At 39.2% G+C, this 26,543-nt stretch overlaps 2 protein-coding genes across 6 annotated transcripts in view; both read right to left on the bottom strand.

Moving 5' to 3' along the window:
• Window positions 1-394: 394 nt before the first annotated feature.
• Window positions 395-7,466, bottom strand: ISCA1 (iron-sulfur cluster assembly 1). Its single transcript, XM_082302184.1, has 4 exons — window positions 7,330-7,466; window positions 5,148-5,201; window positions 3,336-3,441; window positions 395-2,866 (listed from the first exon to the last, which is right to left on the bottom strand). Exons 1-4 carry the CDS (start codon window positions 7,408-7,410, stop codon window positions 2,718-2,720), a joined length of 390 nt encoding a protein of 129 aa, XP_082158310.1. The 5' UTR covers window positions 7,411-7,466; the 3' UTR covers window positions 395-2,717.
• Window positions 7,467-12,796: 5,330 nt separating this feature from the next.
• The window catches only part of TUT7 (terminal uridylyl transferase 7), a 34,917-nt gene continuing 21,170 nt past the window's right edge, over window positions 12,797-26,543 (bottom strand). For 2 of the 5 annotated variants that reach the window (XM_082301996.1, XM_082301993.1), the window contains 13 exons: window positions 26,340-26,397; window positions 25,517-25,620; window positions 24,425-24,514; window positions 24,222-24,335; window positions 24,036-24,113; window positions 22,607-22,784; window positions 21,678-21,725; window positions 21,468-21,559; window positions 20,841-20,956; window positions 17,417-17,736; window positions 15,601-15,677; window positions 15,368-15,431; window positions 12,797-13,754 (listed from right to left, as the gene is read on the bottom strand). In XM_082301996.1, the coding sequence (XP_082158122.1) occupies window positions 13,687-13,754; window positions 15,368-15,431; window positions 15,601-15,677; window positions 17,417-17,736; window positions 20,841-20,956; window positions 21,468-21,559; window positions 21,678-21,725; window positions 22,607-22,784; window positions 24,036-24,113; window positions 24,222-24,335; window positions 24,425-24,514; window positions 25,517-25,620; window positions 26,340-26,397 (1,407 nt within the window). In that variant the 3' untranslated portion in view covers window positions 12,797-13,686. Of the gene's footprint in view, window positions 13,830-15,367; window positions 15,432-15,600; window positions 15,678-17,416; window positions 17,737-20,840; window positions 20,957-21,467; window positions 21,560-21,677; window positions 21,726-22,606; window positions 22,785-24,035; window positions 24,114-24,221; window positions 24,336-24,424; window positions 24,515-25,516; window positions 25,621-26,339; window positions 26,398-26,543 lie in introns of all 5 variants that reach the window. The other 3 variants (XM_082301994.1, XM_082301995.1, XM_082301997.1) reach the window with 3 other exon arrangements.

Genomic DNA, 26,543 nt, shown 5'->3' on the forward strand with positions numbered 1-26,543 from the left:
AATCAGCAGTTACTTTGATCAAAATCATTATCCTGCATTGAAACATACCACAACGATTTTTGGTATGTAAAAGCCTTCAAAATATATTTATCTTGTCTCCTAGAATTCTTACCCTGAGAATAGTGTGTCATGAATTTTAACAGAAGGCTATGCATTAACAGCACAGTCCTCCAGTATGTGTAAATATCTTATGTACACAGTTTACTTTTTTTTTTTTTTTGCCATGTTTCTATGCCATTTCAATGCTGTTAATATCTGGAAATATTTAATATTTTGGGGAAATATTAAGTCAGGTAACAACAGCATTGTGTCTACTTTGTAATCCCAGCACACAAACCTGTTCTCTCCCCCAGTGCTTTTTCATTACTTTAAAAAATCATTCAAGATAGGAATATTTCATGGTTACCAACAGGCTATATTTTTATTATAATTGAGGACTCTACATATATTGTTGCACAAAATTATAGTGGACCAGTCAACAAAACTATACAGCTTGTATGCAACTGTAAATAGCACTTTAGCAGAAGTTTAACACATTGTGCATTAGTTATCTTAGTAAGGTGACAACTTAAGATGATTACTTCATGGGGGTACAAAAGTGCAAACTTTCATTCAAGGCATACACACGAAACACACAAAAATGATTGCTGTACATGCCACAGGTCTAAAATAAATTTCATACCAATCCCCTCCACTGCAAAACAAGTTAAACGAGTAAGCACCAGCACTCTTAGCAACCACCAGTGTTACCACATTCAAAGTCTTCTCTCTAGCAAGAAGCAGAGAAATGCAATCTGAAGAAATGCCCTTAGCTTGGAGTTTTAGATGTAATGCAACTATGTCACATGAACTTCATGTTTTTGTTTGGCAAGCCTGAAAAGTGTTATATCACTATAGAAGCACTTCACCAGTGTATTACCACTAATTCCTGAATCACTATGTAAAGTAACTGTGTGCAACAGCTGACTGCTGAAGGAAATAGTGTCTTTACATCAAAAGGCGATATACAACCAAATTTCAAGTATTTACTGTTAGACTGTAAGTAATTCTGACCTTCTGTTCCTGTGCACTACATAAAGCAGATGAAGCATAATTTTGTTTTTTCATTTTTATTCCTCCATCTGCCCTGGGAAAAGGTGCAGAGGGAAGAACCAAAATGTAGGTGCAATCCTGCACCTCCAGCAGTTGGTGACAGGCATGTGGGTACAACTGTCCGCCTCAAGATGACCTCTGGATTTTCAACAAGCAGACCTAATGTTCTTAGATCACTTCCATCTCAACACCTGCAAGATTCCTTGTGTCCCCTACTTTTTATTTGCACCATTTTCACCAGCTGTTCAAATCTGTTGCTCAGGCAGGTATCTTATTTTCTGCACAAGTGAGCACCTGAGCTGCACCATGTAATCTCCAGACAATCAGGAGTTAAAAGGGCAGAACAGCTCCTTGCTCATATCAGGTGTTGGGAAGGTCTAGAGAGATATTTATGCTTCTGTCTCAGCACCACTGAATAACTGCTGAAGACTGTATAAACTTGAAACACACTTGATTACAAAACCAAATTTCTGATTAAGTAAATTCCAAAGAAAAAACGGCCTCTTACAGTATTTTAATTACTGTCTCTGTTAATTTAAAAGTAATATGAAATACTAAGGGGTTTTTTCTAATTAAAAATGCTTTTTCTCCTGTTATCAAGTTAACCTCAAGACAGGAGTTAAACACAAGCGACCATAAACTTTGGTGAAAAAATTCTACTACCTAAAGAGTTATGAAAAAGAGTTCAAACTCTTAACAAAATTAGTAGCATGCATGATTACAAAAAAAAAAAAAAAAAGTAATGAGAAATCTGACATTTGTCTCTCAATAGAAGTGTTCATAGATTTTGGTGCAAACAGAGCACATTCTGTGAACATGGGGAATGAGAAAGTGGAGGCAGTTTTACCAACTTTGCAAATTAATTGAGGCAAGAAAAGAAACTGAAATGTGAAAAACAAGGCCTGTGTATCACTTTTTAGCCCTCCAGTGCCAGATACTTCATGTTTTGAAAATGACCAAGTACAGCAGGGACTGTGCCTTCAACAAAGAAAGGAAAATAATTAAAATTAGGCTAGCCCTCTTCGAAGCATTTCCATACCAGTGCTACCATAGTCTACCACTACATTAATACACGAACAACATTTTTATTTCCCTGAATTCAAGGGAAAATAAACCACCAGAAAATGCACTTGTAAAAAGATGAAAGCATTGGAAAACTACAAAATAAGCAAGGACTGTGTGCTTGTATATATAAATCCTTATAAATACTCACACAGAAATGGTTGAGATTTTTTGTTCATTGGTTTGTTTTCCCCAAATCAAAGCAGAACACAATATATTCTTTTAAATGGGTTTTGAATGGGGAAGTATGAGTAGGATTGACAAAGAAAATGACAGAAGAAGAACAGTGAGATTTTATTTCCTTGGCAAGTGGAAGTACAGTGATGTTACTGCGGCACTTACTGTTCTTACCTTTTAGATCCCAACTCATCACAAATTACAGCGTAACTACATCAGTGGTGGAATTTAACACAGAGCTTACATTTTCAAATATTTAAATTTATTTTTCTTAATAGTATCCCCACTTTACGCAGCCTACAAACCTGAAGAAAATGCATTTGCTTCTCAAAGTCATAATAGTAAGTGTTTTGGGCTGCTCAAGTCAAAGAAGTAGTCCTGAGATTTCAGATGTTAAAGCTTTCTCCACAGCCACACGTTCCTTTGATGTTTGGATTATTGAAGACAAATTCACTGGACAGTTTGTCTTCTACATAGTCCATTTCAGTTCCTAGAAGTGTCAGCTGTGCCTTCTTTTCAATAAACACTCTAACGCCTTGAAAACAAGAGAAAAAGCAGAAATTACATACAGCAAAACCATCATTCACTTTGAAATTCTCTTTTGACCAGTAATAAAAAAGAGGAAGCTAAATATGAAGACTACCAGTACAACTTGGTTTCCCTGGCCTAACGTGGGGCACTTTCATCACTGTTTTCAATCTGCCTATAGAAGTCTGGCAAAAGTCTGGAACTGTTACTTGGGTGTGCACATGAATGTCTGTAATTTTGAATGGGGACAAAAAAAAATGATGCTGAGGAAAATAAGCTGTAGAACATGGCACCGAATCTCAGCTTCAGTATGCAATTCCCATGCATTACAGACGGTAACCCATTTCATACCTTTCTTAAAGTCTGTGAATCCAACAAGATGCACAAAACTTTGACAACACAGATTTCTTCTCTCAAAATGACCAGGTTTCATCCCCACCACCCGAGAAGCTTGTGCTGCTGCACCAGAAACTCACCATCTTGAACTACTTCTTCATCAGAGTCTCCTTTCGATTTTGTATATTCTAATGTGTAAGAAAGTCCATTGCATCCCCTTGTACGAACACCTACTTTCACACCTACCTAAAAACCAATAAACAACAAAAAACACCACCACATGCATGACTTCCTTTTTAAAACCTATTCAGAATAGCAAGTTAAAAAGTATGCAGAACAACGAAATGCTGACATTTATTTTTCTCCACTGCCTAAATGCAAAAGTGAATTACTTTAACAGATTAAGAGATAACTTTTTCTTTTTTCTTTTATAAATTTGACTGCCACGGTAAAAAAAAACCATCTGGTGCTTGCTGCTGCAGATCACGCCCTACAGTATGTTAAAGTTTTGAAGTAATGAACCATTGGGACTCTTTTAGGAGCCTGGTCTCAAAAAGGTCAAATTTCAAAGACAGATACTTTTGTGACTTCAAACTACAGTTTACTCAGATGCTAATTCAGGTACTATGACAAGATTATAGACAGTAACATAATTATGAAGCTGTGAGGCCAAAACAAGGGCAGTCACCGGATTAGACCTGTTGTAATGACACCATCAGAAAACTTACTTTAAACCAAAGTTCTGAACAACGTACTTTGATTTTTCACTACCTTTATTGCCAGTCTCACTCAAAAAGCAAACCCCTCCCTAAATCAAATATGTCTATATGTGTACTGTTTTAACTGGCCTTAAAAGCCAACTTAGTCAATGTTTGTAACATTCACAGCGTTCAACAAGTCTGACAAAAAAAGCATCCATGTAAGGAAAACAACTGAGAAAAAGTTTTAACAAAGTAGAAAATTATTTGTGTGTAACAATCTTTAAGAAGTATCACCTTCCACAAACTAGTGCTTCATAACTAAGAGGCAATTTTATTATCTATGTCCGTATATTGTGATAAAAATGTATCAAAATGTAACAGTTGTCATCAAATGGGATCTCAAGACAAACTGCATCTGACCCTTTCAGAATAATACATTTCTCTACAGGAACTGCTACAAATAATGGGCTGGAAAATGCAAACACCATCTACAGCCAGGAAATGACTGACTATATCAATTGTAGGCCCAGGGCTTCCTTAGGATGGTTTAAAACATTAGCCCAAGTAAGTCTAGTTAGTTGCAGATGTGCAGGAAGAAAAAGAAACAATGGGCTTGTTAATAAAAGAAATGTTCTTCTTGAAATAATACTCACTTGTTAAAAAAAAGCTAATGTTTGCTTTTACAACGGTTATAAAAGTGTCTCTGCGTGTCTTTCCCCCAGGAAGAAAAGATAACAAACTCATTATTTGGTGAAAACACTGATTAGTTAAAAAAACAGACTGCCTGGCAAGTTTCCTCAGAATTAGAAGTTCTCCAATGCATATGAATATAACTTTATTCTTGCATACTTCACAATGAGAATTCCTACAAAAACTTAAATAATAACGTCTTAATATCAACAGCTGAAGAGCTCTCTCCCTATCAGAAGTCAACACTATGCCATACTAAAGGGTTCCACTAAAATGTATCTCAAAAACATTCGAAGCTTAAAATTTTTCCAGCTTTATTAATCTCAGCAGTAACAGTACAGTGAAATGTCATTACAGTCAGTTGTTTGCTGCATTTCATTTCGTAACAAAACAAAGCTGGATATACAAATAAGCTAAAGCATTCCCCACCAAAAAAAGATGTCAACATCTCTAACAAACACTTCAGTGCTCATTTCAAAAGTTAACCAGAAATGCTTTGCAATCATGAGTTGTGCTAATACCTTTGCACACCCTACACACTTATTATTATATTATACTTACATGGTCAGGTTTATCTTTCAGAAGCTCTTTTATCTTCTGGACAGCAGACGGGGTCTGAAAGACAGAAGCATACATATAAATTTTAATATTTTTTTGTTTATTTGCAATGAGTATTTGCATGTATTAAAGTTGAGGCATGTAAGATACACACTGCTGTAAAACAGATGTCTGCTCAACCTAATTGATACAGAAAACAACACCTCTTCACTCCTCTCCTCACCCACACTGCCAGCAAACAGATACCTCAAGAATTCAATCCTTAATCCTTAACACTGGGGGGTTTGGCTGTTAGAATCAGCATATCAGAACGGTTTGAGTTGGAAGAGAACCTTAAGGATCATCTAGTTCCAACACCCCTGCCATGGCAGGGACAGGTTTGTAAAGGCCTTATCCAAACTGGCCCTGAACACATCCAGAACTTCCCTGGGCAACCCGTTCCAGTGCCTCACCTCCCTCACAGTAACGAATTTCTTCCTAATACCTGTCTAAATTTCCCCCTTGTTTTATCACTACAGTTCCTGATGAAGAGTCTGTCTCCAGCTTCCCTGTGGGCCCCCTTCAAATACTGGAAGGTTGCCATGAGGTCTCCAGACAACTTTCTCTTCTTCAAGCTGGACAGCCCCAACCTTCTCAGCCTGTGTTTGTAAGGGAGGTGGCTGCAGTCCTCTTATCAACTTTGTGGCCTCCTGTGGACTTGCTCCACATCCTTATGTTGGAGGCCCCAGAGCTGGATGCAGTGTTCCAGGTGGGGTCTCACCAGAGCAGAGCAGAGGGGCAGAATCCCCTCCCTCCCCTGCTGCCCACGCTGCTTTGGATGCAGCCCAGGACACAACTGGCTTTCTGGGCTGCAAGTGCCCATCACTGGGTCATGTCCAGCCTCTCAGCAACCATCAGACCCAAATCCTTCTCGATAGGGCTGCTCTCAATCCATTCTCCACCTAACCTGTTGGCGTGCCTGGGATTGCCCCAACCCAAGGTGCAGGACCTTGCACTTCACTTTGCTGAACTTCATGATGTTTGTATCAGCCCACCTCTCAAGCCTGTCAAGATCCATGTTGTTTCTTTGGGTTTTTTTCCCCCCAAATAACTACCATAATTCAATCAAGTAGCTCTGTTCTTGTGAAAATTTTTTCACACACACATTGCAGAGAAAAATCAGTTAGATATAGAGGGCTCATGGTCTACTTCTCTCTCCCTGTTAACCTAAAGGGAACCTGTGACTTTGCACCAGATAAAATTCACCATTCACGCAGGTCTAGTTGATGCAGAAATGCAAGAACACAACGCAAATGTCAAAATTTCCATTACATGCCTACAAATTTCTAAGACACCAAGAAATGCATTAGTTATGTGAAGTTCTTACTATAAGCCGGCTTAAACACACAAAGCAAACCGCAAGTAGACTTGCAGTAGACAACCCTTTCGAATTACCGCTACCAGTCCTGTTGTTAGAGACCCACTGAGCAGGAATTACCTACTCTGACAAACGACTGAACTGTATGCACTCGATCTGCCCCTGTTCCTCCACGGAACAACTGACTGCACCTTTTTCTGCAGTGATCTCTCTCAGAATCAGAGACTGGAAAAGACCTCTGAGATCATCGAGACCAACCTATGACCGAACACCATGTTTTCAAGTTTGGCCTCTCCAGTACGGCGCTGGTACAGAATACACGTCCTTTATTATTAACAACAGGATGTAAAGCCTTCTTGGAAACAACCTACGCGTCAGCCTCCGTAGCTAACGCATTTCCCTTTAAAAAAAAAATTTAATTAAATACTCTTTTTGGGGGTGTCTATGCCACAAGGCCCCGCGCTCGCAGGGGCCTCACCGGTGCTGCCCCGGAACTCCACGGTTCCGCAGACGGAGCGGTGCAGCGCGGGGCCTCCTCCCAGCGGGACTGGCGAGGAGCAGGAGCTCCCTCCGCCTCTCAACTCGGCAGGGGCAAGCAGACCCCTCTGCAGCCCGGCCGCCGCAGCCGCCCCGCTGGGGTTACCGACGCCGGCCGAGCGGGCACAGCCCGGCGGAGCGGGCCGTCCCCGTCCTCGTCCCCGTGCCCCCCCCGCTGTCGCCAGGGGCCGCCTCACTGCCCGGGCCAGAGGGGGCCCGTGGCGCAGCTCCCGCACCCGTGAGGTGCCGCGGGCCCCCGGGTCCCGCTCGCTGCCCACCCGCGGCACTGACCAGCGTAAGGGCTGCACGGGTCGCCTGGATCCTGCGCTTGCTGACGGCGCGCACCGTGGCGCGCACCACGGACGAGGCCATGGCCCGGCGCCCTCGGCCATGGGCAGCGCCACCCGCACGCCGTGACGCCACCGCGCACGGGCCGCGGGCGGGGACGGGCTGCGCCGCCTCCGCCCCCTAGGCCTGGCGCCTGGGCCCGCTGCGGCTGCGGCCCCGGACCCGGCCCCGCTGAGGGCGGGCGGGGCTCCGCAGGCAGCGGGGCTGCGCGCCGAGATAAGCAGCAAAGACGACCAGGACGCCCTGCCCTTCGCGGAGGCCGCGCCAAAACAGCGGCCCAGGTGTCAGGTGGAAAGGAGAGGTTTTTCTGAAATCCTTTAATAATTGGTTAGTCTGTCGGCGCCCTTGAAGGGTAAAGTCAACAGGTTACGGAATAACAATGTTTATTAATTTAGAGTGTTAAGGGATTGGAATGGAGCTTAAAGATCGTTCAGTCCCACCGTTTGCCGTGGGCAGGGACACCTCCCACTAGACCGGCTTTGTAAAGGCCTTATCCAAACTGGCCCTGAACACATCCAGAACTTCCCTGGGCAACCCGTTCCAGTGCCTCACCTCCCTCGCAGTAACGAATTTCTTCTTAATACCTGTTTAAATTTCCCCCTTGTTTTATCACTGCAGTTCCTGATGAAGAGTCTGTCTCCAGCTTCCCTGTGGGCCCCCTTCAAATACTGGAAGGTTGCCATGAGGTCTCCAGACAACCTTCTCAGCCTGTCTTCATAAGGGTGGTGGCTGCAGTCCTATCAACTTAGTGCAGGGGAGGCCACACACTCCCACAGTTCCATGTCCTGGATGCAGTGTTGAGATCTCACCAGAGCAGAGCAAAGGGACAGAATCCCCTCCCTGGCCCTGCTGCTGTGGATGCAGCCTAGAATTCTGACATGTTAAGGTTCAAGGATTGATGGTGATAGTAGCTGACTGCAAAAACATATTCAAAGCAATATATTAATTCAAAGCAATATACTAAAAAGCTCTAATCCCTAACAGAAGTGAGCTCAAGACAAGCATTTAGCACTCATAGAACACTGTTCTTACCCAATAGTTGTCCCCATGGGACCAAAGAGAGGTTGAGCCTGTCAACTGATTCCAGAAGTTACAATGGAGTCTTTCCTAACTTCTCACCCGTCTGAATTCACTTTTGTACTATTTTCTTATGTTTAAATGGAGCTTGAGTGGCTCTAGTCATACAGCTTATTCAGTGAAGGGTGGCTGTACATTGGGGGGCAGGATATCTCAGTATACATAATGTGTCAGCCTAAGGAGAGTGATTTCAGCACAGTTGCTGATTCTGATGCCTTAGGTTTTAACTTTTATATTTTTCAAATTCTGTACTGCTTGGTGTGTAACTCTGAAGTTTCTTGTAGCCTGTTAATTTCTGCTCTCTCATACTAGGTAGACATAACAAAGCCTCTCCCACCCTGCATTCCAAGGACACCAAGACTGTCCTAGGCCAAAAGTATAAACCAAAGAGCCACGAAGGGGGGGGGGGGGCAAGCTGAGGGGAAAACTGAAGCTTTAATTTGAGAATTAACCCTGCTATGCAAATGAACCAAACCTATAAAAGGGTGAAGAACTCGTGACCTGGGGTCCGTCTTGGGATCCATTTTGAGAATGGCTTCAGGCTCCCTGGGGTGTACCTTTGAAGGCCTTTCAAATAAATACCTCTTTTATTCCCTCACTCCTGTCTAGTCTCTGTTTCTAGGAGGCCTCTTAAGGCATCAGTTCGACAACAGCACATCTTCCTTTATCTCCCTTGGTTTTCAGCTCCTGTGCAGCTTATCAGCCAGAAAGGAGCTTGAAGTTCCATCCTCTGCAAGAGCCTGGCTACAATGTACTCTACTCCACCCTTCTTCAGCATGTACGAGTGAGTGGGAAGTCAGGTATGCTGGCCCTGTTCCATGCAGGGCGTAGCAAACCTATTTTCCTCTGTAATTTCCATACCGTTATCTTTTTATCCCCAAGCATTTTCCCACACTAGGGAACAACAGAGGCCCACGAGTACATAGTGTCCCACCTATAAAATGTGAATGTGAATATTTATTGACTGTCACATAGGCAAGAATTTTAAAATAACAAAGCATATGGCTATTCCATAGGAAGCTTTGGCTCAGCAGGCAAAACCCATGTGCAGAGTGATCCAGTTTGGACAAATCCCTGAGTGAAATGCACAGGACCTGGAACCAGTGACTGCTATGATCCATCACAGACAATGCATTGTGTCTGCTCTCCTACTGACCAGGATCCTGCCCCTTCCTCCACGCTTATGCCCCGCTGGGGCCAGGTGAGAGGATGGCTCTGCAGTGGTCAGCTGCCCTTCTCAATCCCTGCAGAGGCATCATGGGAGGAGAGCTTGAAAGCTGCTGGGTGAACTGCACTGCCATTCCCCAGCTCCTGGTGGCTGCAGTGACTTCACGTGCAAGAAACCCCAATAGCCTTGGTACAGGGAGACTCATGCCATTACTTTGAATTATGGCTATGCCAGAAGGAAAACAAGTACCTGTTTTTCATTTCCACATTCCAGCATCCTTAAATATGCTAGATAATACTTTAAATCCGTGTTTATGAAGTCCAAGCACAAGAAACACATTTCAGTCTCATGACCTCAGTTACTTCAGCTCCCCGATTCTGGGCTTAGTAGTTCTGGAGAGCTTGGCAGAAAGTGTGCAGATGTGTTTTTTACATACATAATGTCATAGGTTAGCAAGCATAGTCCTGGAAGGGATGTCCTTGCTAAGGGGTGCTTACAGCTTCCTCTGGGAACTGATAGAACCTATCAGCTGGCCAGTTTGAATATGGACAATTCTCTAAGCCACTTAAAGTTGGGACCACCTCTGTGATCCACATTTAAGAATAGACAAACTCCCCCTCCAAGCTCTCTCTCGTTTCCGGTGCTGGCACAGGTGGCTGCGGGCCCCGTGTGGGGGCCAGCGGGGCCGGCCAGGCCCTGCTTGGGCCAGGCTGGGCCGGGCCACGGCCATCCTGGAGCCATGGACCTGTTCCAGCCATGGAACCCCCCCCACTGCCTTGCCGTGGGCAGCCGGAGTGGCTCGGCTCTCCCCCCTCTCCACTGCGATAAGAAACATTCCAGCTGCAAGGCCGAGGTGAGATTAACCCTTTTAGTGCTGTGAAGAGCTGAAAACCTCAGGGAAGAGAAAGAGGAGATGCTTAAAGCTGAAATTCTGTTGTGAAGCTATGATATATCAGAGTATCCTGTTGTAATCTCATGAAGATATGGGGGGTGGAGTGTTCAGCTCGTAAGCAAAAGCACCTGCGCTGAGATAGGCAGATGCTGACGCAGCTGTAATTTCATGAGAAGTTTGGACAGGGAGAGCTGGACCAGATGAGGACTTTTGCTCCAAATGGGAAAGGAGAAAACCTCAGTCCCTAGAGATGCTCCCAGAGATAGTCCTAAAGATGAAGATGATGAAGACCCTTTGCTCCCAGGGAAGGAGAAGGGCCTCTGTTCTTGCTTCTAAATGGCTCAACCTTAAAATTTTACCCCAAAAACCTTCAAGAGTGGACCCTCGAAAGCAGTTGTGGGAAAAGCTGCAAGTTGGGGGAAGGGACTCACATGTGAGCAGAGAGACTCCTCATCCTAAATGGACTGAACAATATTTGGAAGTGGGCGGCTGGCTCGTTGTGATAATGTTTTCATAGCATGAGCAAGAAGAGACTTCTCTTTCTAAATGGACTGAACAAGGTTATTATGGAAGTGGTAAACAGACTGAACATCTTAAGGGTTGTCTTTTTACATTGTCAGTGGGAGAAGGGAGGAAGGTGGGGGGGGAGGAGAGTTCTGAAGGTGGTATATTTTTTTTTTTCCCTTCTTTTAGGTCTGTTAATAAACTTCTTTATGTTCCTTCAAGTTTAGTGCCTGCTTTCTGTCTCTCCTAGTTCTTATCTCACAGAAGATAAACAGTAATGAGTATTTTGGACCAAACCACTACACATGATTATGCCACTACTCTTTACTGAAGCACTACTACCTCAAATATAAAGATAGCAGGTTAAAAGAAAGCAGGTTATAAAGAAAGTTGCATTTTCTTTAGCTACAAAAAGTGTATCACACACAATTCATGCACCTTGAGCATGCAATCTCAACAAAACACTCCTACTTGGGGGGATTTAAATGAACTACTGGGCTGAAGTCAGTACTCTTGAAGGGGGGAAGTTCATGTACAAATGCAACTAACGCCACTGTCATCAGTAACACTCTATCATGCAGGCACGAAGAGCTTTACTTTCTCTTTCCTCAGGATGCTTCCAAGCATCACTCCTTAGTCCCGTGTCTGCTGAATCAATCTCAGCATGGAAGACTGAGCATGGGCTTGAACATAGCCTTCCCTCAGAGAAGATAAATGGAAAAATCTGTTTTAAATCTAACTAGTTCAAGCAAGTAACAAGAAATATTGATAATTCATCAGTATGGAAGAAAAAGCCAACAACTTTCCATGCTAGGGAACTCCTATGCAGCTATTTCAAGCCATGAAAACTTATTAGTGAAGGTAATTTTTTACGTGGCTTCTGTAGTTCTTATAAAAATGTGATGATGTTTATAAAAGAAATTGCTGTGCAATAAATAAGTTAAAGTAGAATTTTAACAGATGGGGAAACAGTTTTAAATACAGCTATGAAACAAACCTCACCAAAAAAATTACATTAGAGAAAATGGATGTGTGTGATCTAGCAGTTAAATAGCTAAATGAGGTTGACTTACCTGTTTAAGACAGTTAACTGTGCTGCAAACCTGAAACAACTTCATCTTTCTCAATTTCTCAGCCCTGATAACTTACTAATTCACAGCATAAAACATATTCCAACTTTGGAAACTTGGACATCAAAAGCACGTGAAATTCTTGTGAAATATGATGACAGCACTTTTTTCTAATAAAAAAGGCAGCATGAATGAACAACTGTGTGTCTCTCCGTATCATTAGGAGGACAGAGTATGCACCTGGTTCAGAAGAGGTTTATACACTTCATTCCCACCAGCAAAACTGGAAGTAACTCTGAACAGAAAGCTAAATAAAGCAAAAATATAGTATGTCTTTAGCAAAGGACACAGAAGAAATTATTGCTGTGAAAGCAACATATCTAGAAGTCCACAGATAGCTGGCTTCAGATGGATGAAAACGAAAACAGGATCCTAGTTCCCTAAGACCACTTCAGCAATTCTAGCTTTCAACTTCCATAAAAACAGATTGATAGGGAAAAAAATATGGAACATGATAGTCAAAAATCAAGATAATTATAGTAAGTTATCATTAATTCTACATTTATGTCAGGAATGTTGAAAACTACAACCTCAGGAAAAAATACAGAAACTTAAGTCTGATTTTCACTTTTTTTTAAAATTTATTTCAGATTCATAAATTAACAATTTTAACAATTAACAATTTTAACATGTAACTAATTCTTTTCTGAACAAGATAAGATGGTACATTACCACCTCTGGAAGGACTTCAAGTAAAGCTCAAGTGCCTATTACTAAAGAATGTAAATTCTTGACTGGTACAAGGATCCTCTTCACATTCTATGAAAACGGACATGTATTTTTCCCCAATTGCCAAATATAATATCTCTATTTCTTAAAGCATTTTTGTCTGTATCCCCAAGGCCTTGAAAAAGATTCTTAGCAGCAACAAAACAGGACTGACCTGTTTCCTAGTCTTTCTTTCTTTCTTCCTGAACACGAGCACAGCAGCAAATGAACTCCCATAAAATCACAGAACAGAAAACAACCCCACAAAATCTCAGTGGCACTGCTTGTCCAGAGACTGTTTTACATATGATGACTAGCGTCTATGTTTTCAGTTCTCTAGAGAAATAAAAAAGAACGTAGCAGTCTACAAACATTTCAAACACTTACATGAGGATTCAGTAAACAATCAACATTAATAAATACCATTTGCTCCTTCTAAAATTCATTTTTGAAGAAAATATAATTTATTTGGCTAGCACATAGTTTTAGTGCAGTTTAAAATGGTCAGGTGGAACAACAAAACCCTGAAAACAGTCCATTTTTAGTACCTGCCCTTTTCTAAATGATTTACGTAGTAAACAAATACAAAACATCATGGCTTTCTATTAAAATCCTCAAACAATCTATTAAAGAGCAGGGGTGCGTATTAAAATCCACAGTTGTTTGTACTAACAATTTAAAATAAAACACCCATATTTTCATTGAACTTAAGCTGAAGGTTGTCTATGCTGCTGTCCCGTGAATTCAGATGCTTTAGCCAAAGACATTTCTTTTAAGTGAATGATGGGCCTGTGTTGCAGTTTACCAGTGCTTAATATCCCTCATGATTCTTGCTGGGTCCTCTTCTGTGAGGCTTTTCCCTGAGTCATGTATTTATTGGAAAGGCTGCCTAAATTGGGAGGAAGAAAGCATCATGCTTTAAAGGTATTTGCTTTTTTTTTTCTCCAAAAAAGACATAAACCAACTGAAACAAAAAGACAGGAGAGAATTACTATCAAATCAAACTAGAATGAAAGGACATACAGATCAACTTAAGAGCATTACCTGCTGAAGGACAGTAGAAAATAATAAAATACAAAATCAAAAACCAGCATTTTGTTCAACTAAACACCTAATGACAAATCACTTTGTGTTAAAAAATCCCCAAACTTAGACTTGAAAAAGCCTTGCAGTGAAGACAAAAAACCAAATATGTCTTCCCAACAAAACAGATAATTCAGTTTGAGATACTTAATTGCAGTCAAGTCTTTACAAACTTCAGAAAACTAATTAGGTCCCCCTCCAACTGCAGAGATTAGTGTATTATACACCCATGCTGCTGAAAGGTTTGAAGAGTTTGTACTAGAAATTCTAATTTTAAAAAATGCAGCCATTCTAAAAATATTCATTGTACTGTACTTCATTGCTAATAAGAGTGTGAAATGACTGAAAGGAAGCTACATTGTTAATCACACGTTTAAAGCAAACCATCTCTGATTCAGAAAAAGTACATAAAGGCCTTTATAATACAATCTCACTGCTACTTTCAAATGTAATTTTAACTAGTTTGCATTTTGGCAGCTCACACTAAGGATGCGGTTTGATAATTTCTCCTAAGTTTATTGTGTATAATTCTAGACAATTACTGCAAGGAACCCTCACAAGAAAGCATTCCATGTTCCTGAAAAATCAGAAAACCCCATGTAACCTGAAACAGAAGAGATTGATACAACTCCACCATACCGTTCTGCAAAATAAATCGACCAGACTCAATGATATAAAGGCACAGAATTGTTGTGCCCAAGTTTTGCTTCCAAATAAAAACTCAAAAATAGTACACTTTTCCAGATTAAAAAAAATAGGTGGCTTCAGCCTGTTCAAGCTGCCACTGTGTTCAGCAAATTAGGTAAAATTCCTGTAAGGACTGATGAAGAATCATACAATTCTAGAATAATTTGTGTTAAGGATCATTTAGTCCAACCCTCCTGCCATGAGCAGGGACATTTTCCACTAGATCAGGTTGCTCAGAGCCACATCCAACCTGACCTTGGATGTTTTCAGGGACGGGGCATCCACCACCTCTCTGGGCAACCTGTGCCCATGTTTTGCCATCCTCATTGTAAAAAACTTTAATGTAAACTGACCCTCTTTCAGTTTTAAACCATTACCCCAGGTTTTATCACAACAGTCCCTGCTAAGAAGTTTGTTCCCACTTTTCTTACAGGCCCTTTTTTAGAACTGAAAGGCCAACATAGTCTTCCCGAAGCCTTCTTTTCTCCAGGCTGAACGGCCCCAACCCTCTCAGCCTCTCCATAGGAGAGGTGCTCCATCCCTCTAATCATCTTGGTAAGCCTCCTCTGGACTCACTCTCATAGATCCATGTCCTTCCTGTGCTGGCACCCCAGAGCTGGATGCAGCACTGCAGGTGGGGTCTCAGCAGAGCAGAGGGGCAGAATCCCCTCCCTTGCCCACCTGGCTAAGCTTTTACATATAGTTTATGAATTGAACTGAAGATACACAAACCTGACTGGGGACTCAAAAATACTTTTCCTTTTTGTTTCTTTTTTTCTTCATGCATAAGCACTCCCTATAAAAAACATACACACATCAATGAACCAAGAAAACTGAAGTATTCCATTTCACAACATAAAAGGTTTTCCTTGAAAACTAAAGTAAAGCTGTTCTTAATTACTTTACATGGACTTTAAAACATATAAAAAGTAAAAGATGAAACAAAAGTGACACTTGGTGTTTACCTGATTTAATCTACCAGCATGTTTGACAGCACTGGGTAAAGAAGGGGACCCGCACAACACTTCTGGTTTTGAGCCACCTGAAAAAATCATAAAAAGGAGTTGCTAATTGCAAACTAATTTCTATTTCGGTTATCCTAAGACAGAAAGATACCAAAATATTTGCTATCTAGAATCAGAAAATGTAGAATGTAGGACATTGTTAGTTTCCTCAGTTTTATAACACTGAAAACTGGCATAATGTGGTGACATACATCTAACCTAGGAAACTACAATAAATTAAGCTTTGTATTCTCTTCCAGAATCAGCAGGCAACAGGGAATTTAGGATGAATGAAGATAAGGTGATAAGCAAAGTGTCCGTATTCTCACAATATGCAGCAAAGAGTCAAGTCTGAACTCTTTGATCCATTTGTTCATAGTACTTTATTCAACTAGAGAGAACACTTCAGGCACTAAGCAAGCAATAAAAGACAAAGCCCAACCTACAGCAATTCTTTCAAATTCAAACATACTAATAAAAACACCTACTTCAGAATTTATTAGTTTAGACATATATACTGTGAAGCCTAAGTACAGTTCTCATACAATGAATGTTAAATATCATTGACTATGAAACAGTCAGGCATATTCCCCTCCACCTTAGCACATGCAGTACCACAGCAAACAGAATGGCTGGAAGAGAAGTTCAGTGAGAAAAGGTCAAAGATAAACTCTAAAGTTAAATTTAGACTTGACATACACCTTCAAAAGGTCAGAAGCTGAATGAAGCATGGCTTCAATTTTTAATCAACTTCTCTGTCCATCCAATACTTCTAGTGGTCTATCAAAGTAAGAATACTTCTAAATATATTCACAATTCTGAATATACCTGCCCCATTTTCCTCCCTCTTCCAGTATTTTAACACAGTCTTATGCCCTCTTCCTCTAAATGCGTCCAATTATGAAGAGTTTCCTCATTTAAGGCAGACAAGATATTTTTTCAAGTAGAGAAAAGCTGGTTTGTAAAATATGTTTATATAAAAGACTCCTGTCTGTTCCTTTAAGAGGTCAAGTCATTAGTAATCTGTAAAACAAATTTTTTCCAGCCTGAATTTAAACACACCCAGGTTAACCTACAGGGAAACAGTGTTATTTTGTTCCTTTGGAAGCTAATTACAAGTACCACATATTGTCTTAAGTCTGAGTTTTATCTTAGAAAGATATTCCTTTGGAACACAAACTATGAGCAATCCATCTTATTTGAGGGATGACTTAGATAATTAAACTCTTTTGCTTAGAAATATTTCATTCAGATCTGTCAATCAGGATCTATGAGGTGAATTCCTGTATCCCTCCAACTGCTGACTTGTCAGAAGCGTTCTTTATTTTATTCACAAAATTCTATCTGAGCAAATCTGTACACTTTTCATGTCGACTTTAGGGTTGTATACAATCATTCTGGTTTAGGTAATGTGAAGAGCTGTAACGTTAGCTTTTGTTGCAATTATGATGAACTGGAAGAGAGGCTGTACTTTGAAATGTTGGCAAGCTCATATACTGTGATGACAATGGAAGGAATTTCAATATATTTCATACTTATACCCTTTCAGTTACAAATATCTTATCTGCTAAGAGAAACCATGCCAAATCCCCTAGGATACAGCAAATTTCTGAAAGGAAGGTGAGGATGAAGGGAAAATCATTAAATGTGACTACATTAAAAAAAACAACCCAACATTTACATGGTGCAAAAACCTTATCTGTTAGTCAATCATGTTAAAAATACCGAAGAACACCATAAGTGCTGTTTAAACTACTCAGCTTGATCAGTTTCTTACCTGCAACTCCTTTATATTGTGGGCATTCCTTTCTAATATGACCTTCTCTTCCACAGATAAAACAACGTTTTTCTCTTAAGTCTCTCTCTTCCGGACGCTTCCATTTCTCTGCTGATTGCCTGGGAGTCTTCTCTCTTCCAGTTTCCACTATTACCCTTGCTAGTTTCCTCTTCTGAGGTGTACATAGGTGCAACTTTCCCTCCTTGATTGAGTTCTCCTTTTCTGTTGGTTTATTCTGCATTTCTTTGTCCTCTTTGCTTCTTTTCTCCTTGATTTCTCCATACCTTTGTGCACCTTCATAATCACGACGCCGTCTTAGCCTGCAGGAGCAGAAAAGTGCTGCAGAATTCAGAAGCCTTACATTCATACACAGAATCAATAAAAAAACCAAACCAAAAACCCATGTGCTGTCCTTAGACAAAGTAATTCTTCAGTGGAATAAATGAAGTGAATTGCCATACCTTTCCTTTTGACTCTCCTACCAAACAGTGCTACACTGATGTAACACATATTTAATAATTTAACTTTACAATTAGATGACAATGCAGTCCTAAATCCTAATAACTGTAACTCAAAAAATGTAAGAACAACTGAAAATCTGACTGCTCAAGTTGCAGACAATGGAAGAGAAGAAACACCAAGCAAAATGCTAACAAAGTACAAAAAAAATAGGGCTATACTTCTGGGTTGTTTTTTTTTTTTATTTGTACAATTCAACCAGAACTCAGTTCCTTCCTTCTGAAACTGTGCATATTCACTCTAGAAGTCTCCTCTACTGCAACAAGCTTCTAAAATTCTATGTGACTTAAAGGTCTAGCAGTGAAGAAACACTACCACTGTCAGATTTGTTTCATCTAACAGCTTTATACATGACTAGGGAAAGAGACAGGAGTGAAACCTCCAAGTCTGAAGATGATATCAGGCTCCTCTGGCAAGTTGGATGCATTGCTAATGGCTAAAAACTTGGAAAATACTTCACAAAACTGAATGAAGGGCAAAAGAATGGCATGAGCTTCAAGGTCAGCTTCTTTTTTAAAAAAAAAGGCATAAAAGGAAGACCTGGGGAGCTATAGGCTGGTCAGTCTCACCTCTGCCTGGTAAGATTATGGAGCAGACCCTCCTGGAAACTATGCTAAGGCACATGGAAAACAGAGAGGCAACTGGTGACAGCCAACATGCCTTCAGTAAGAGCAAATCATGCCCGAAAAATCTGGTAGCTTTCTATAAGATGGTTATAGAAATGGTTGGTAAGGGAAGAGTGACTGACATCATGTAGCTGGACTTCTGCAAAGCATCTGACACTGTCTTACACAACATCCTTGTCTCTAAAATGGAAAGACATGGATTTGATAGGGGCACCCCGCAGTGGATAAGGAATTGGATGGATAGTTGCACTTCAAGCATTGTGGTCACTGTCTTGATGTCCATGTGAACACCAGTGATGAACGGTGTTCCTCAGGGGTCTGTATTGGGACCAATATTATTTAACATCTTTGTTAGGGACATTGACAAATGGATTAAGTGCACACTCAGCAAGTTATTAGATCACTAAGATTAGCTTTAAATACAGGAAAGTACTATTTTACACATCAGTCAGAACACTTATGGAACTGGTTGCCATGTAAGACTGTTACAGAAACCAGGAGAATCAGATTCAGGAAAAAAGAACCTAAAAGGACAAAATCATAAACAAGTCCAGTCCACAAATGAGCACTACCAGAGCAGGGCAGGTATGTGCTCTAACATCTTTTATACAGCAACTGCAGATGCTGAGGGAATGCATGAGAAGAGACTGCAGAAAATAACTGGTTTGTCCTTCAGAGACAGCATTCCCTTTTGCAATGAATGGCTGAACAGAGCACTTAAATGTATCAGTGATTATACCCCACAGGGCATTTCTGTTCTTAGATGCATAATCCCCTTTACATTTCCTCTATGTTGTACAGAATGTAGCTGAGTATGTGCAATGAACTGGTGTTTCACTTCAGGATGCAAGATTAAAAATCCATAGAGGTAAGACAGCAGTTTAGACCTTGAGCAGACTTTAACACCATCTTCAGCACTCTTTAATTTCAAACTATCGTCAGCTATTGCATTTTTAAAAGTCGAGTAAATGTCTAAATTAGCAGAATCAACAATATAAGTTCACAAATATCTAATGTGTAGTGGAACAGCCACTTCATCCAACATGATGTTAGTAGCTTTTTTTTTTACTTAGTTACAGGCAAGTGCAAATGATTTTTAATGACAGCTTTTAACATAAATAGATACTAAACAATAGTTAGGTTTTTCCATCCACCGTACAAGTGAGCATAATTCATGATTTCACTACTTTATATGTTGGAGAATGGTTAGAGGATCAGGGACATGGATCATTGATAAAGGGTACAAATCAATAACAGAACTGTACAAGCAAAGGCCTGCAAGAGAAAATGTTTGCATGAGAAAATGCCTGCGTGAGAAACAGGCCGGAGAACCAAATGGGAGTTTTTAGGAGGTACAGTCCTGTGCTGATAAGATATACTGACCATGAGAAGGGAGGAAGATTTTTGATCTCTCAAGTCAAAACATAAATAATAGAAGCTTGCCAAATGTAGTCTTTTATCTAACCCAATTATGTAGAAGTAAGAATGCACTTTTGTAAGTTTAAACTAATTAAAGAACTGATAAGCTTGTACTCAATACTATATAAGCACCTCTGTATTGCCAATAAATGAAGCTTGCTTTATCAATCACATTGACTGTCTGCATAGCTTCCCCCGCCAGAAAGTCGGCATTTACAGACATGAAGTCTTTAAAGAGCTTTGTCTTAAATAGAAAACAAAATTAACGGATGAGTTTTAAGTTTAGACATTTCATAAGAGGAAGAGCAGCAAAAGCCATTTAGCCATTCATTTGCTGCAAGAAAAAAGTCACTGAATGTTGGATGTGGCTATTCAGGTAGAGAGGTATTCTCTTGGATGTAAACCAGGACATTGATCTCATACATGTGTGCTTACAAAAAATAATGCTGTGACATTCTTGCCTTGCTTTTGATAGGAATTGTATGATTCTGTGAACTTGACAAAATTGTGTCTTGCTAGGAGAAACATAATTCTGGTAGTAGAAGCTATTAAATAAATAAAAATAAAAAATGTATCCATGAGTGCTTTTCACAGCACACAGTTATTCAGCTCTGCTGAGTATTTAGATTCTCGTTGACTACTCCCTTCCTGTAAAATGGAGAGTCAACACTGATACCTTAAATTAACAGTTCTACAGCAACACCATCCACCACCGCCAAAACAGGTACCGATACATTTTAATTTAAGTTCAGGAAATAATCTGCAGCACACAGACGTTTTGTTTCAGCATTACTATCCTAATCTTTCCTAAACAAACCTAAGGAAAAAAAATTACACACAGATGCCAGTACTATACTCACTTTCGTCTCATGGGACAATCTTTCATGAAATGGCCAATTTTACCACAAGTTCTGCAGCATCTATCATTTGGTGCCAATTCTCCTTCGGTTAGTACCTCAGGATCAAAAAAGTACTCCTATAGAAGAAATCACATTAATAATTTAAAAATCATTTAAATAATTTAAAAATGAAAATACAAACACTTGGAAATCAAGACAGATACAAAAGTGTTAAAACAGCAGTAAGAGTTACAGAAAAGAATAAACTTGGAGTCTGTAGCTGAACCCTGAAAGACCTAATGAATTAACTGGCCACTGACCTCTTTTTTGACAGGCAGCCTACTAACCACCAGGTGTGCATACTCTTTTATAAAAAACTGCAGTTTTAAGAAATGCTAAGCTGGTTTTGATTCGGATTAAAATACATAAATCTGTACAATGAAACTCTGACTTGACTAGTCTTCTGTATACCAACATATTTTACACGCAAATGACATTAAAATGGTAGTCAGCAGTAACTCCCATGAAGACTTGTAGAGTAGTGTGGCAATTTAAGAGAAAGAGCTTAAAGTGAGTGTAACCATACTCCTGCAAAGGCTAAGTTTTATGCCAAAGAGCACACACATACTCCTCTTAGAAGGAACTTACCATTTTTGATGGGTATTCTTTAGGAAATATTTTTACAGGGGTACCAAATACCCTTCTGCCATTGATAAAAGCCTTCATTATAAAATTTGTCACTGTGGAAGAAAAAAATACTCAAACTGAAATCATCATCTAAATATCAAACCAGAATGTAAAATAAGATCCAAGACAAGGTCTTCACTTTGTAACTGAAATTGTTAACAGATGACTTACTTTTTCTTGACAATCCAGCTCCAAGATTGTGGTTCAAATCAAAGGGATCTGTAGAAAAAAACATGACAGGCATTCCTCAGTGTGCAGGCAAGAGAGTAGAATTCTTTCCATGAAAATGAAATGGCCAGAAAACAGTTTACAGAACATTTCTAAAATATGTCACTGAATTTTCTCTGTCAGTGATCACAATGATACTTAACAGCATAATCATACACAAAGTTAAATTTATTAAGTAAATATGGGCTCAGCTAAACTTAGTATTTTTGAAAAACCTCAATGGCATTATAGTTAATTTCTTCGCCAAATATTACCGCAGGCCTAGGCCCTATCACTGTGTCCCGCAGCTGTAGGGAGGAGTAGAGAAGATCCAGCAGGCAGGAATTGTGCAGCAAGACTGATTGATTTAATTATTTTACAAACTCTTTTATAGACTTTTTTCTTCATAGTCTAATTGGACAAAGGATCAGCCACCCCTTGGGGTGATTGGCTAAAATCCTAAAACATCCATTGTCAAAATATTTTTCTACTATACCATAAACAAGACTTTTCAAGGTTGCAGGTGGCTTGGTTGTTTACATTCCCTGCTTCCTCTTCTGTGAGAGAGAAAAGTCTCTCATGGGCTTAGAAAATACCAAGAAAATCCTTGCTAGCAGCATTTTTGTATCTACAGCCAAAAGATTTTGTTAAATTTGTTTTTCTGCCTTTTACTTCATAATAAAAAATATGAGGTTTGCTATGCAAAAAAACCCACAAACCCTTATGAATAATTTTTAGCACTACTGAAACTCAATGGCAATTTTGTGATGATTTCAAAACATGAGCAAGTAACAACTTATAATCTAGTAATAGAAAATAAATAAGCCTTGTGAAAAAGCAAAATTTTCATGCTAAAGAAGTTCTGTATATTCCTGTACTTCATATGCTTTTACCTTCAATTACAATATATTTGGAGGTCCACTGCTTCTTGAAAGTTGTAAGCAGACTTTTTCTCCTAATGCAGATGACATGCTCTTTAAAATCAAATTCTTCTGTGTAGAATCGAAGAAGTCCCAGCCACAGTTGCCCAACAGACTCAGTGTTTTTCCCATAGTCTGGCCAAACAACTGACTAAAACGACAAAAATATTGTTACATCCAGTATTACATTAAGCAGAATGATTTTCATAATTTCCATAATATATTTTCATGATTTATTTTATACAGAAAAACAGTGAAGTTACACTAGAATACTTCCTTTCATAATTGGTATCGATAATCCAATATTGGTTTTAAATGGTATACTTTTTATCCTATAAACAACAAAAGCAGACAATTAATAGAACTTCTGGCATTAGGTTTTGCCTCTTAAAAAAAAAAATTATTAATTCACTTTATGAGTTATAAAACAAAATTATTCAATGGAATTAACCAGATATGACCAGATATACAAGTGATAAGAGTTATCTTCACCCAGAGTGACATAAAGAACAATTAATCATCCTTAACACCTTAAAATAATTTTCTGATCTATTTTGTCAGATTTTGGAGTTTACTTTTTCACAGATGAATTACAACCAACCATATTCTAAAAGCTTTACAACACAGGAATGGGATTTTCAAACAACAGCTACTCCACTTCCATTCCTGTATTTGCTCTGGGATAGAGTTAATTTTGTTCTTAGTAGCTGGTATAGTCTGTGTTGTGGATTTAGTCTAAGAATAATGTTGGTAACATTGATAAACCACTGATATTTTAGTTGCTGCTCAGCAACTAAAGGTCCGTAAGTCAAGGACTTTCCAGTTTCCCATGCTCTGGCAGGTGCACAAGAAGCTGGGAGGGAGCAGTACCAGGACAGCTGACCTGAACTGGCCAAAGGGATATTCCATACCACAGAACGTCATGCCCAGTATATAAACTGGGGGGAACTGGCCAGGAGGTACTGACTGCTGCTGAGGGATGGGCTGGGCATCAGGCAGCAGCTGCTGAGCAGTTGTATTGGGCCTTTCTTGTTTCTCTTGGCTTTTAGTCCTCTCTCTCTCTTTTAATTACCACCATTACTACTACTACTGCTACTACTATTATTATTATCATCATTGTAATAATTAGAAGTATGAGGATTATTATTTGATTTTGTTTCAATTAATAAAGTGTTTTTATTTCAACCCACAAATGTTACTTTTGTTTTTCTCTTTTTTATTCGCCTTCCTACCAGGGAGGGGGCAGGGGGAATGAGAGAGTGGCTGTGTGGTGCTAAGTTGCCAGCTGGGGTTAAACCACAATATTCAACCTTTATATTTGGGAACAATGTCTTTAGAAGGAATTTCTATTTATTTGCCAAGCTACAGTTAACACCTTTTCCAATTAGTTTGATTAACTCACCAACTCCTCTATCTTATCAAAGAAATATACGTTCCAGCCATCAACTAAAATTTCAGGCTTTTTTGGTTCTTTGTAGATCTGAAAGAATAATATTAGAACTCATTAGAAGAGCCTTTCATATTCAGCACTGACATTCTTCTGATCAATACTGCATACAGTTACTTGTTTCTTTCTGATATACTTTACCTCTTGAAGAACAGGAATGACTGGTGGATTTCTCTGTTGAAGAAAATAAAGCACCATAAGAGTATATGCATAAGATGACAGGCTACCTCGAGATGCATCTCCAATGTCACACATCTAGAAAAAGAAACATGATTTTTATCTTTCATGGTGATCATTCCTTGCTGCAGGAGCTACTGCTTCTAGAATGTCTGAAATACACTTACCTTTGTAAAGACTTTCATTGTGTAACACAGATATTTTACTCTAGGATCAATAGCTGCATATGATGACAGAAGTCTGGTGTTATGCAAGGCCTACAGAAATAAGGAAGTAATGTAGAAAATAAAGGAGCTCTGAAGTTACGAAGGAAATAAGCTGAAAACATGAAAAACAAAAACTCAAGAAATGCATATGTGAAGCCCTACTTAGTAGGAATATATATTGAGAAAGGAAGCATTCAACAATGAGGTTATCACCTCTCTGTTAAAAGCCCATCAACTTCCTTAATCTGTGTTGAAGTGGTACAAAGCAGCATTCACAGAACAATACTTCAAAACAAGAAGCATTAATCTCCTACTACTGTTTCAAAATATTTGTTAGAAGGTAATTACTTGAACCAAGAGATTTCAGTCTGGATCTGTAAGAGCTGCCAACGGACATATAGAGATGCACAACTTCAAGGAGAGAACTTTCACACTTAGTAGTTGAGGTATCTTCCTCAAGACTCCCTGTGAGCTCACAAAAAAATCTTCAGAAAGTTTAAAAATTGTGTCTAAGACTTAACTTTTCTTTGCTGTTTCAAGCAACAGGGTTTTGAAGTTTAGAGACATTGAAATAAACAAAACCTGTTTTTAAAATGTTTGGCCAAGAACATGAGAATTGTTTGGGGGTTTTTATTGTTAATTCTAATATGTTACAGTTCAGGCAAGCTGGGTTCAAAACCACTGTTTTCAGGTCTCAAGGCTAGGCAAGAGCCATGATGCTAAGTGGAGTGTGAAAAAGCTGAAGTTACATTATTTTGTCTCTCATTTAAGAAAGACTTAAAATACTTAAACACTACTTCTTACTATTACTGAAGAACTAATAAATTTTCTTAGGAAAATGACAACTCTAAAGTCACAACTGTGCAGCTGACTCCACTCATAGTCAAACAAGCAAAACGAAAAAGGTGTCTTTGAAATATAGAACTGTAAATATAAAACTGTAATTGGAAACAGTTGATTATTGAACCTCATCCAAACAATCAGTTCAGTCTCAAGAAACAGATCCTCAGTTTTTTGTTACACAACATAAAATAAAAAAGGAGATAACCTTACCAGAGTATTATATAAACTGATGTCTACTTCAAGACCACTTCTGACATGGAAAAATTTGACAATTGGGACTTTAGCAGTTGTTATAGGCAAGACATTTCTTAAACCTAGGATGAAATGTTTTATTACTAAATGGCTACAATACAGTCCTACACAGTATCAAATAACTTCCAACTGTAGCAAAAAGGCTACAAATTAAATCTTAGTTGACACCAAGTTTGTATTTCAGTTATGGTTTAACAGGGATTTTAGCAATTTGTCAAATATGATCAGCCTGCTAAATATAATTTATCTAAATGTATGTTTAGCCCCCTCAAAAAATAAAGATCAGTCTAAATAAGAGTATAGAATCTCTTTATAGAGAATTAAGCTTAAGAGAAAAATGACAGTTCATTACAATTCACTGGAGATACACCAAAATGAGCACTATAAAATTCATGATTTCTTGTAGAAAAAGCAGGATTCACACTGCAGACTCGTATCAGAGTATCTTTTACTATCAACTTACTGTGCACTGAACATACAAATACATAATTACTAAATTGAAGCCTCATGTCTTAGATTGTTGTCCTTATGAATGTAGGTTTTAAATATACTATCTGTCCAGTTCAGACGTGGTCCTATAACATTATAACCTCGAAGATCTACATATACAAACAAAAATGAATCCAAATGTTCACAATATTTAACCTCACTCTTACCAACATAAGGTCTTTGATATATTTGTATCTTAACGACTTTCATCTACAGTGCCCCAGAACGTTGTCACTACAGCAAATGAAGTAACAAAACCAGAATCACTTATTTTAATTTTCCAGAAAGTTACCTGACTGTTTCTTGAGAACTTTTGCTAAATCTTCAATAATTCTGATGCAATCAAGTCCCTAAGACATTAAGAAAAAAAGCTGAAAGATGTATCTGCTGCAAGTATTTTAGGCAAACCTTTTATTATGTGCCATTAAGCTTAAAGCTGTATAACTGAATGTTTCATACAGAATTATGTGAATACAAGAAACTGTTTCAAAATAGC

The sequence above is a fragment of the Coloeus monedula genome, assembly GCF_965178545.1.
Source record: "Coloeus monedula genome assembly, chromosome: Z".
Taxonomy (NCBI): Eukaryota; Metazoa; Chordata; class Aves; order Passeriformes; family Corvidae; genus Coloeus; species Coloeus monedula.